The sequence below is a fragment of the Musa acuminata genome, chromosome BXJ3-11 (genome assembly GCF_036884655.1).
Source record: "Musa acuminata AAA Group cultivar baxijiao chromosome BXJ3-11, Cavendish_Baxijiao_AAA, whole genome shotgun sequence".
Taxonomy (NCBI): domain Eukaryota; kingdom Viridiplantae; phylum Streptophyta; class Magnoliopsida; order Zingiberales; family Musaceae; genus Musa; species Musa acuminata.
This window is the reverse complement of record NC_088359.1, coordinates 30,024,526-30,036,911: the sequence shown is the minus strand read 5'-3', so window position 1 is coordinate 30,036,911 and position 12,386 is coordinate 30,024,526. Positions and strand designations below refer to the sequence as shown.

Here is a 12,386-nt window from a genome sequence, read left to right as displayed (position 1 = left end):
TCCTCGATCAAAGGTTACTATTGCGGTGAAATTTCTTTTAGAGGACAGATGAGATACTTATATGTTATCATCTTTTGGCATCAGTCTAATAGATTCAAAGCTTATTTGGTTTCACTGCTTGGTAGAACAGAGAACATTCTAAAGCTTGCAAACATACCACTTCGACATGCTTCGAACATGGTAGAACAGAGAACATGTACAGAATCCCGAACCCGATCACAGTAACTGACGCTATATGGATACTTGTAGATCTGACCGTAGATATGGAGGGATCTAAGAGCGGGGAAGGCCCAGATCGAGCAGTAGGAACTGAGATCTATCTACAGCCGCTGTTGCTGCTTGGCCGGTGAGAGGACGACGGCTTCGACAACGAATGCCGACAGCAACCCAGCCTTGACGCTGAACACGCATAACCATTGACTACTTGCTTCATGCGAGAAGCTGATGCAATAAGTGTGGATGTTATGGAGAATTAATAGCGATGACAGTAGAAGTTGTGATTCAAACAGGACACCGGTGACCCACGCAGTAATGGCCGCTGTGTAGGTCTTGCAGAAGTTAATGTCGGCCGACGAAGCCAAGAAGAGATGCTAACTATAGGCATAGCGTTCTATTTATAAGACTCTGCAACTCGACCGCTCAAAGGTCAGAGTCAATTCCCAGCACCGGTCCTCTCCACAGAAAAGGCCTTTGCACAGTATTCATGCCCCACTACGCACGCAACAGCTCCGGCTTCTACGCAAACCATCGTTGATGATGCATCAAAAGCCATGCTTCAAAGAAAAATATGGAGCAAGCATTAAAATCATGCACCGTCTTTGTTCTTACCACTTTACTCGGCCGAATTCATTAGGCCGGCTGTCCTTTGGCCCTGTCTCGATCCTCTGCTATTACTCTGTGAACCCAAGCTCAGTGTATTTCTTTTATCAGCCCTGTTGCTTTCCCTATTCTCCCCAACCCCAAACTACCCACATCCCCATTAAATTCCATGGTGAACTATTTTGACATTGTGTCTATGAATGTAGTAGCAGATGGGTTTGTGCAGGAGGCTGGTGGTGTTGTTGCCATTGATCTTTGTAGGCCACAGGGTTTGTTTCCCTCCTGCCCAATATATCAGTTGAAGGATGCTGTTTCCTTTCCCTTCCTTGCTGCTCCATCTTGCTCCACACATGGGTGGTGACACTGTCTTCACGTTTTTTATCCTCTTCCTGTTTCTCTCTTATGCTACTGCTCGTGATAGGTGTGTGCATCAGTCCAAGGCGGCCTACTCCTCCTCTTCCGGCCTCTTTGGTATGTTCTGTCATTAACAGAGTCTCTGCTTCCATAAACTGAAGAATGGTTTACATTTGATTGAATTCTTCTGTGATCCCATATATGTAGTTGCAGCTTGTGGGTATGGCTCCATGGCTTTGGGCTTCAATGGAGGTTATACAGCAGCTGGGAGCTCTACGCTTCACAGAGGGGGCGTTGGTTGTGGAGCATGCTTCCAGGTTAGAGACGAAGATCTGGATCAATACCACTCACTGATGTGGATTTAATGATCTTCTAATAGTTACATATGATCGAACTTTTCTATCACCATTCAGATAAGATGCAAGAACACAAGTGTTTGCAGCACAGAAGGGGTAAGCGTGATCCTGACGGACCTTAACAAGAGCAACCACACTGATTTCGTGCTCGGTGACCCTGCTTTCACGGCCATGGCACGAAATGGCAAGGAGCAAGAGCTCAAGAAACTTGGCATTCTGGATGTGGAATACAAGAGGTACAAGAAAACAATCTGGACCTACCTTTCTTCCCTCTTGTTGCCCAATGACAGCTTTCTAAACAGATCATTCCCCGCCCTGCCATAAATTCTAGCAACTGCACACAGAGTCATGGGCAAGTTGTCATCTTCACATCTCACCATGTAGTAACCCACTGCATCACTTTTCATGATTGAGCAGGATCCCTTGCGAATATAAGAACCGGAACCTATCTGTCAGAGTGGAAGAGAGTAGCAGAAGCCCCAGTCACCTGGCCATCAAGTTCCTGTACCAGGGAGGTCAGACTGACATGGTAGCAGTTGATGTAGCTCAGGTACTAAACCACAACAGATTCGGCTTCTCTTCGCTGCAATTCATGATTGTTCACGTACAATCATATTGACACAAGTCTCGTATTTACTATTGCGATGCATTGTTCTAAACGGCAGGTCGGGTCACCGAATTGGCGGTTCTTGCGCCGGGATTATGGTCCAGTCTGGAGCATCAGCCGGGCGCCGGTTGGGCCACTGCAATTGCGGATGGTGGTGACCGGCGGCTACGGCGGCAGGTGGGTGTGGGCTCAGAAGGCGGTCCTGCCGGCGGAGTGGACAACCGGCTCAGTCTACGACTTGGGTGTTCAGATCACTGACATTGCCCGGGAGGGCTGTCGCATCGAAGAATAGAAGTAACACAGGAATTCTTCATCCTGTAATTGTTGTCTCTGAAGCAGAAATGAGGGGATTGGAATCCTTGTTCATATACTCGTCTCTGAATAGAAGTAACACAAGAATTCTTCATCCTATACTTGTCTCTGAAGCAGAAATGAGGGGCCAACCTACTTGGTAATTGGAATCCTTGTTCCTTTGTACAGGTTCATGTGCTTGATGTCAAGATACAAACAAAGTGCCAAGATTCCTCATAAGAAAACCTGGTTGGAAAATGACTTCCCACCTGCTGGTCTCTCTTGGATTATACTTTGTAGTCAACATGTTCCAACTTTGTTCCTGAGTTGTGTTCTTACTTCATCAAATTTGGTCACCATTAGACATGTGAAGACCTGGTTGTGGGTTAGCTAGATAGGTTTAGAACATGATTTTTGGACACATTAGCTTGTCATGTCTCTCTCTGTATGATAAAAATTACTAGTAGGTGTTATTGTTGGTCCTTGATGTGATTAATAGCATGGATTACAAAAGGCATATTTGCTTAGGGTCACTCACCAACCTTTTGCCAGTTTAGCAGCTTCCAAATGATGGAGTCTTTTGGATTGATTCAACCAAATCAGATGTAATCTATCTTAGATAGATTTTAGAATTCGTCTCGACATCAACGTGGCATACATTGACACTCTTCAGATCCCGCATTAATAAGAGTTTACGGAGAAATGAGTTTATAGTATTCCAAATGGTTCTAAATGAATGGCTCAAGTATGCCTTCTCCAATTTAATGTGATTAGATCATATGGATCAATCACTAAGGCTCAAGTATGCCTTTCTTTGAAAGAGATCTGTGAGCTAATAAGAGGATCACTTGTGAAATTTTATGGCCACATTAAACTCAACCATGAATTGAGTTGAATCATCCTGAGGTCCTCTTGGAGTCCCCTGTATCTGAAATAATCCATGCTTCAATCAAAACAAAACAAAGAAGAAAGATGCATCTGCCTCTTGTTTCAGATGGTGCAGGATGATCTCTTTCTTCTCCCAGACTACAGTTTTATCTGGCAGAAGAAATTGGCAGGACTGATGATGGATCAAAATATTCAGCTAAAAACAACCAGCAAAATCTCTCAGATCATATTCTGAATGAAAGAAGATCAAACAATTATTATACTTATTTCTGAAGAATGAATCAAATGAGACCAACAATTCCAAGTTCACTGACTCCACTGCATAGTGCAGTTGAAGAATGCTAGTGGAAACAAGTCTGTTTCACATGGTGCCATATGGTCCTCTTCTCACTTCACATGCTGTTACCACCATTCCTGCACTGCCTGCAGAACTCATAATGGCACATGATAACTTGGTGACCCAAAAACAATAATTTGGCATAATTAGAAACTCAGAAACAATGATTTGTGAATGCTTATGCTTCTTCTTCCAATGGTTATCAGAAATGTCACTCCAGTGGTCTGTATGCAGCTTATAGAATAGAAACTTCAGCTAATAAACATACAGCCAAGAAAATTTGTTGTAAAAAAATGTGTGGCACACACAAATTACATGATCAAATGACCAGAATTTCCAGTTCCAGTTCCATATATAATGTCTTTTGTGGACAACATAACAATCAACTTGCTGTGGTACTTCAAATGAAATGAGACTTCTTCTTCATCTCTCTCTCTCTCTCTCTCTCTCTCACACACACACAGAGTTCTTTTCATCTCCCTAAAGAAGTGAGAAGAGACAAGAGCATTGCTCCACCTCACAGAAGACAAAGGTGGCACATGGCAGTGACCATTTCACCAAAGCAGGTGGGATACTCCTAGCTACTATGTCGCTGGCCTTGCTACAAAAAGACACTGCACCCATCCTCCATTCACTGGCCTCTCAAAGTCTCCACAGCAGCTTTAAACAGGAAGAAATCCATGACCTAAATATACTGCAAAATTCTCCAAATCATCCTCATTGGCCACCCTGGCTTTGAACTTTGTTGCATCAGTTTATTGACCTCTATACTTTAGATAGTCACTGAAAGAGATAAGCTCCACTGACACCTGCTCCATGAAACAGGAACATTTCTTGAGATATCAGTCCCATCTTTCATAAAAGAAAATCTTATCACATTTTTCTTTCTATCATCCTGACACCATCTTAGTTTTATTTAGTTCTGCTGTGTTGGTGGGAACCTTCCAAGAGGCAGTCAACAGAGGGCACAACTTGATTCTCTATGTTCATGCACACATTTGAAATAATATACACATGCATAAACAACAAATATATTAGCTGTCCCCAAGGCCAAATTTACCACTACATTGATCTATCTATTTGTATTCAATGACTTCTATTTCATGGGATGAAGTTAAATTGCAGGGATTGAGAAGCAACTTGACTGGGTTCTCTTGAAGTGCATGAGAAATATCTAAATAGCAGCTACTTCAGCACTACTGACTTCTTTATACAATTGTAAAGCTACTTGACTACTTTCTTGAACATAATCTTTATCCAGGATCAACTCGACTAGATTCTGCATTTGTACGATCTGATCCCATTCTGTTCATGATCACATCAAATATAAGTGGATACAAATATGAGTGCTTCTCCGGTATCCAATCCCTAATTCATCAGTTTGTATCTTCCTGGAGTATATTATAACACCCCTGATTAGTCCCACATCGAAAGTGGACAAGATTAAGATTGACTTATAAGGGTCTGATGAGTGTACTACTATTAACTTCAGCTTAAACATTTTGGTCAATGGTTTAGACCAAACGAAGTTTATAGGCCAGTTAGCCTATCAGGCCCTGATCATAATATTTGGTATCAGAGCCAACCTAGTATTTGGGCATGGTGAGGGGGCTCGAGTAGGAAAGGACTACCCGTAGACGGAGTCAACCCCTGATTAGTCCCACATCGAAAGTGGAAGTGGACAAGATTAAGATTGCTTAAGCATTTTGGTCAGTGGTTTAGACCAAACGAAGTTGATAGACTAATTAGCCTATCTAACCCGGGTCATAATATATATAACCAACCATCTTTATGGCATTGGTTCATCATGGTCTTCCTCGATTGCTGTTTCTTTTGCTTTGTGTGATGAGTTGTGTCTCCTTTTACATCTCTCTAAAGAAGTGAAAGAGAAAAGTGCATCCTTACAGGCACTTGATCACAAGCAAACAAACAAACAAAAGAGCAGCTGATGGTTGCCATTGGTTGTGGTAGATCCCTTCTGAGCCTGGCTAATGTGGCGCTGGCCATGTTCTCAAGCTATCGATCCACAGTGAATTTATTAGAATATCCTGAAGACCTGTGCCTAAGAAGATGAAGAATCTAATGTGAACTGTACTGTCATCTTGTAGAGTGAAGCAGCAAGAGAGCACCTCTCTTTTATCAGCTACAGTCCTTCGAACACTTCAGTGAGAGATTACACATGACCGAAACAAGATGAATGCCCAACAATGGAAGGAAATAGAGCCTATGATCGTTGATGACATAGCTGTTAGTTCAACTCAGGTGTCAGGCTTAGAAAGTTCAGAAAAGCTGAGCAGATTTGATGACTGTTTGTAAAAGACATCCTTTTGACATGTCATTTGATGCCCTTTTTTTTCTTGCTGTTCTTTGATTGATTTGGAGGGAAAAATAAAGCAACACTTGTGTTCGTGTGCGCAAGTGGAACACTGTACAAAATAATAAAGAAGAAAGATTAAGCTGACATGCAAACATAAACAAGAAAAGTTTACATGCTTTGCTTTTCCTTCAGCTTTTTACTGACCTCATGAATCCAGATCAACCCAAATGGTATCCATCTGTAGCTGTCTCCAAGGCCACAAGCCACCCATGAAGGTGGAAAATATACATAGTAAAGATTTGAGTGCTTGGAGAAGAAAGTGATGATGTATACATACTGATGCATGCATGGTATTGTAACAAGGCTTGTTGTATTTTGGTATCCATTCTGTTGGTTGCCCGGTAGTCTTTTCTCACACAGTGAAAACCAAGATCAGCATACTACAGGAAGAGAAACTTCAGTGGCAGAGGTAAATGATTGAAGAACAGAGGAACAGGTTGTAAGTGCTCAATTGTTCTTGTCAGTCTTCTCAATGAGAGGCAAAGGGTTTGTGAGCCTTCCCAGGACTCTGCAACTCTGATCTACTTTGTCCTCCTTTCTTTCCCTCACTCCAAGGCACTGGCTGTGGTCCATGGTGGTGCATGATAAAGTTGCATCCCTACCCCAATGTCCATTAATCATAAGAAGAAGTTCTAATATTATTGGTTACATGCAGCATGGGATGGCCCTACATCTGTTGGGTTCTTAGGGGATTCTGATACTTGATAATGGTGTGAAAGTTAAACTGGCAGTACTCTAAAATATGTGACTCTGACTGACTTCTCAAGAAATCAACAAAAGGTGTGGCTTATATGCATTTGCTTCTCTCTCTCTCTCTCTCTCTCATCAAAGTAATTAGAGATCTTCTTCTTAAAGAGAGAGTAATTCTACAAAATTTACCAAGTGAGAAACTACATGGAAGGTTTTCTGTTCAAGGAAAAAGATCATTACTCTCCCTCACAAGATCATTTAGTGGTTGTCATTTCAGACACTGACTTATTTAATGCTATGTTACCACTTCTGTAGCAGCTGAAGAAAAGAGAGAGAAAAGCAAAAGCCCAGAAAGAGAAAAAAAAGAAAAGAACTACAGCTTTACGAGTCAGATTACTGCACGTCGTTGCCTTTAGGATACTGTCAAGGCTTAAAATAGAAGAAGCGAAGAGAAGTTGACCAACCTCACATCTTTGTGGTAGCGCACGATTAGTGTGATCCATTTCTTGAATCAAAAGTCAACACCCCGAGCAAATCGTTTCTTCTCTTGTGCATACCCCTCTGCGCATAATCTGCTCGAGGTTTGAGGAAGACGTTCATTGAAATCTCTTGCTGCAGCGTGCAGGTGCTTCGAGACATGCAACAATGCTGTTTCCAGCGTCTCTGATGTCCCACGACCCAATGCTTTCTGTTCATCATCTTGTAGATGAACAGTGCTATGGCCCATCTGAATGACCCGAACGCCACCACCACCATTACAGGAACAACAAAAGAAATCCACTGTTCTTGACATCATTTTCCTCGGGGCTTGAAAGCTTATGATGTCGAAGTTTCCCTGCAGCCATTCCTTTCATCAGAGTTAAAAGCAAGTGATGAAGACCCTTCCGGAGGACTCCGACAGGTGTCTGTGAATTAGGAATCGCCTTCACTTCGTGCATTTACTCGCATCCTCTGTTCACTGTAAGCATTTACTCGATTCCCCTACCCTCCTCTTTACTTGTTTCTTTTCCCTTCTCTGGTTTCCTGCTCCCCTCTTCTTCAAAGCAGCCCATCCACACTCTCTCCACTCTCTTATCTTTAGTCCAAAAAGCTAATCTTATTCAAAGATTCTGTCAATCTCTCTTTGTTTCTTTGTCCTTTTCGAATTATATATTGCGCATTGGTTGTAAATGCCATGACAGTGGTACCAGTGGCGGACGAAGGAGAAGAATAAGTAGTGGTAGTGATAGAAGAAGAAGCGGTAGCTATATGGGTTGCTCGTCGTCGAAAGTGGAGCAGCAGAAGGCCGTGGCCGTCTGCCGCGGCCGGGTCGACCTCCTCGCCGCCGCCATCCGCCACCGGTACGCCCTCGCTGCAGCCCACGCCGCCTACTCCGACTCCCTCCTCTCCGTCTCCGTCGCCCTCCATCGTGTCCTCCTCCTCCAACCGTCCACCTCCTCCTCCCCTGTCCTTCCCCTCCCTACCCACCGCAAGTCCGAGCCTTCCCCTCCTCCTCAGCTCGTTTCCTCCGCTCGGCACTCCAGTGCCGGCTCCCACATCCATTTCCTTCCTTCAGACTCAGACGACGATGACGACGATTCCCCGTTCCACAGCGGCGACTCTTCCCCTATCCACCACCTCGACCACTATGGAACAGTTCCCCGCGGCCCCGGTTTTGGCAACATCTACTACGCCCGCAGCCAGCCGCCGCCGCCTTCCGTCGCCCTCGGGCAGCCGCCACAGAGCTACGAGACCGTCCAAGTTGGCTACTTTGAGCCTTACGCCGCTTCAACTTCTCACGGCTATCCTTACTCCTATTTTCCAGGCAATTATGGTTCAATGGGTGGATTCTTTGGTCCGTCTTCGCCTCCGCAGGCAATGCAGCCGCCTACATGGACAACGGCATCGGCATTGAGAGGATCTTCCTCCTCGAGGCCGCCACCTCCTCCTCCCCCGCCCCCGAGTACGTCCACTTGGGACTTCTTGAACCCTTTCGAGACTTATGAGAACTATCACCATCGCTACACTCCTAGCTGGAGCTCAAGAGAAGTGAGGGAGGAGGAAGGGATCCCGGACCTCGAAGAGGAGGATCACGACATAGCGAAGGTGAGTTATGGTCACCAAAAGTTTGCGTCTTTCTCCTCTGCAGCCACCGGAGAGCACTCCTCCTCTATGGGTGCGTCAACTAGAAGAACGGATGGAACTAGCAGCCTTCGAGGTTCATATTTCTACCAATCCCGGTCGTCGGCAGCCGGTAGGAATTCGAGTTATGAACCGGAGGTGGTCGATAAGAATGCGGTGACGCATGGGGTTCAAAGATCACAGGTTCAACCGCAGAATGTGGCAGATCCGAAGAAGATTTTGGATGCTTCTGATTTCGCTGATGAAATTAAGACCCAGTTCGAAAGGGCATCTCAGTGCACCAGAGAGCTCTCAGAATTGCTGGAGGTGGGGAAGCGCCACCATCAACCGAAACAGTCTCTGTTTGAAGGTAAAAGTTTTCTCTGCCTTTTCCTGACTCTTTTGTCTTTAATATTACAGAAAATTCAGCCAAAAGAAATTGCATAACCTTCCAATGACTTGTTCCAAATATCAGTTTCGGCAAGGATGATCACCGTGATGACTCCTCCTTCAAGTTCTGTTTCTTTGGGCTTTGAAGGTGATAAGGAAATGAGTTCCAAGAGTCTTGCTTCGACACTACAGAAGATGTATGCTTGGGAGAGGAAGCTTTACCATGAAGTGAGGGTATGCTCCTGTAGTATTTTCGTTATTGTGTTTCTTGGTGTTGATACTTTGTTGTTGGTCAATTTGAAAATGGTGGTGATTTGAAATGCTTCTATATGTTGAGGTAAAGATGATCTCATGAAGCCAAAGTTATTGCCTTTGACTTGTTCAATTGTATGTTAGTCTTATCTAATGCTGCTTGAAAGTAAATTGGACATGTTACAGTCATTCAATCGTTTGATTTTTCCTATTTTAGGCATTGATTGATGGCATCCAACACTTTGGATCTCACAGTATACCATTTTCTTTAAACTTCTCTTGCCATTTTCTTTATTTTCATCAGTCATGTTATCTTGGTCATCTCATCTCTGTTCGGCAAATCTTACTGTTTCTGGCCTTTCGACTGACAGAATCGTGATTTAGAATTGCTACTCTATCGTCGACTAATGATTATATGATGTTTCAGGCTGAGGAGAAAATGAGATTACTTCTTAGAAGGAGCCATAAGGAGCTGAGACGCATGATTGAAAGGGGTGCTGAGGCTCACAAGATCAATTCCACTAGAAGTTTGATTGATAAGTTATCTACAAAAATAAGAATTGCGATTCAGGTTGTTGACTCGATTTCAAAAAAGATAAATAGACTGAGAGATGAAGAACTGTGGCCGCGGATGACTGAACTTGTTCTAGGGTATGGTTTGTGTTACTCTCTTTGTGCATGCTCGTCAGCAGATTTGTCTTGTTGACTATAGCTATTCAAATTCATGTGTTTATATATTTTCCCATAAGCATCTTGATCGGTCAAGTCTATTTATATTTATCATCTAATTCATCAATGTCAACAGTCCTCGCAGTTTGCTTGTAGCAGAATGTATTATCAAGGAGGTTTTGGTTATTTTACCACTCCGTAGGCATTTTGATTGTTATCTTTCGCTCCGATGCATGTTTCTGAATAATTGCCTTAATTTCCAATAGTGTGATTTTTTTTTTCTTTTGAGAGATGAGTATAACTACGAGTGACATGATGAGTCCTGTTTCCTTATTCAATAAAATATTCCATAGTCTATTCATGTTGTTTTCTCTACATGAACTTTTAACATTATGGAGTTCTATTTATATTTCGTTTTTCTAAAATTACTTATTTGATCTTTCCAAATGCCAAATCTTCAATCTGTTTCATTTCTTGAGAATGAATTCCCCTATGTGAACTTCTGCAGGAAGTTGTGTAATTTATGTAATTTTAGATTGCAGTTAAGGAAAAAGAATCTGCAGAGCCCAAATCACAGTTTCTGTGCATAAATCATTATGCACTTCAATTTATTGTTGACCAATGATGCCAATCTTTCATATATGTTGAATATGACCAACATAGGAAGGACAACATCTTTTGCAGGTTGGTGAGGATGTGGAATACTATGCTCGAGTGCCATCAGATGCAGCATCGAGCACTATCGGAAGTTAAAAAACTCGATTCAGTCATCTCTGTTGGAAAAATTAGTAGTAGTCATGCTGATGAAATAATGCAGTTGGAATTGGAGATTCTCAAGTGGACTAGCAATTTTGCTGCTTGGATTAATGCTCAGAGAAACTATGTCAAAGCTTTGAATGGATGGCTTGTCCTTTGTCTTCGTTATGAACCTCAAGAAACAGCTGATGGGGTCCCGCCCTATTCTCCAAGGAGGATTGGTGCTCCGCCTGTTTTTATTATCTGCAATTGCTGGTCACAAGCCATGGACATGACTTCTGAGAGAAATGTGCTCGAGTCCATGCAGGCTTTTGCTACTGCTGTGCGCCGTCTGTGGGAGCAGCAGAACATCGATCATCACGAACGGATGATAGCAATTAGAGACATGGACAGATGGCTTAAAACCCTGGAGAAGAATATAAAAGATATTCACAAGGAAGTGGATTCTCTGAACAAGAAATTGGCTCTAGTACCTGGCCAGATTGGTGTCCGCATTTATCAACCAGTTTTTGAAGGCCATACTGCGGAAATAACCGGCACACAGTTAGGCTTGGAAAAGATCTTTGAGGCCATGCAAGACTTCACGGCTAGCTCGGTGAAAGCTTATGACAAATTACTTGAGCATTGCGAGGAACAGAGGATGTCTGGATAGAATGCAAAAAATTCTTTCATGCCAGTTCCAGCAACCTGGCACGGATGGCATAACGTCATGTTTCCGAGCTGCCCAGCGAAGTTGAGCTTGACAATATCTTCTTTGAAGTTGCATTCTTTCTTGATCATAACCGAGTATTTTGGTGATCGAGGATGCTTCTATGGTCGACTATTAGTTGAGCCAAGCTCCGACAAGACTAGAGACAATCTCAAGTTATGTATTGCCACTGCACAATGGAATAGCAGGGAAGCATGCAAGTTTCTCCCCATGGGGAGCTGTAAGGATTTCAATACAGGTTTGTCAATACAAGCTCTTCTCGGTTTAGTCTAATATATATGTGCTTAAAATTACTATTAGTAATTGCTGCACTGCAGCCATTATCTTTGGATTACAGAAGCAGCAAGGAAAGTCATTTTTGAACAATGTATTTGGTTTCTATGTAGATAGGGTTTGCCTACTAGACAGTAGCCAAGCTTCCTGTAAATTGTCACTTTGAGTTTTGCAAAGATATAAATGTGGATTTTGCATCTTCTGAGCACATCCTTTTCTTGTTCTCCTATGAACAGCTAGTGAATCCTGTTGTATCTTCTTATGCATGTGGGAAGGTTTTGCAGATTCATCACATTGTGAGGCTAAGATTTCTAATGACATTCCACAGCCATATGAGATCAACACAATTAGAGGCTGGAAGTAATCAGTAATTTCATTCATAAAGGCTATGTCAGCGTAATAAATCACATGGCTGCCAAATCCAGTGGAAGATCTATGGAAAATTTCAAGGTTGATGTGGCAAGAGTTTTTAATATGACATCCATTGCTAGATCTCCTGATTGCAATCTCTCAAACCC

The 12,386-nt window shown here is 42.9% G+C and overlaps 2 protein-coding genes across 3 annotated transcripts; both read left to right on the top strand.

Moving 5' to 3' along the window:
• The first annotated feature begins 132 nt into the window (after positions 1-132).
• LOC103972131 (expansin-like A3) lies at positions 133-2,672 on the top strand. Of its 2 annotated transcripts, none has more exons than XM_065174101.1 (5): positions 133-1,290; positions 1,387-1,490; positions 1,587-1,765; positions 1,947-2,079; positions 2,195-2,672. In XM_065174101.1, the coding sequence occupies exons 1-5, from the start codon at positions 1,125-1,127 to the stop codon at positions 2,426-2,428; spliced, it is 816 nt and encodes a 271-aa protein (XP_065030173.1). In that variant the 5' UTR covers positions 133-1,124; the 3' UTR covers positions 2,429-2,672. The 2 variants fall into 2 exon arrangements, with proteins under 2 accessions (XP_065030173.1, XP_009384618.2); XM_009386343.3 differs by having other exon boundaries at positions 962-1,290; positions 1,381-1,490.
• A 5,034-nt stretch (positions 2,673-7,706) lies between these two features.
• Positions 7,707-12,076, top strand: LOC135652776 (protein ALTERED PHOSPHATE STARVATION RESPONSE 1-like). The gene is made up of 4 exons (XM_065174012.1): positions 7,707-9,189; positions 9,295-9,443; positions 9,889-10,112; positions 10,815-12,076. Exons 1-4 carry the CDS (start codon positions 7,968-7,970, stop codon positions 11,536-11,538), a joined length of 2,319 nt encoding a protein of 772 aa, XP_065030084.1. The 5' UTR covers positions 7,707-7,967; the 3' UTR covers positions 11,539-12,076.
• Positions 12,077-12,386: the final 310 nt, after the last annotated feature.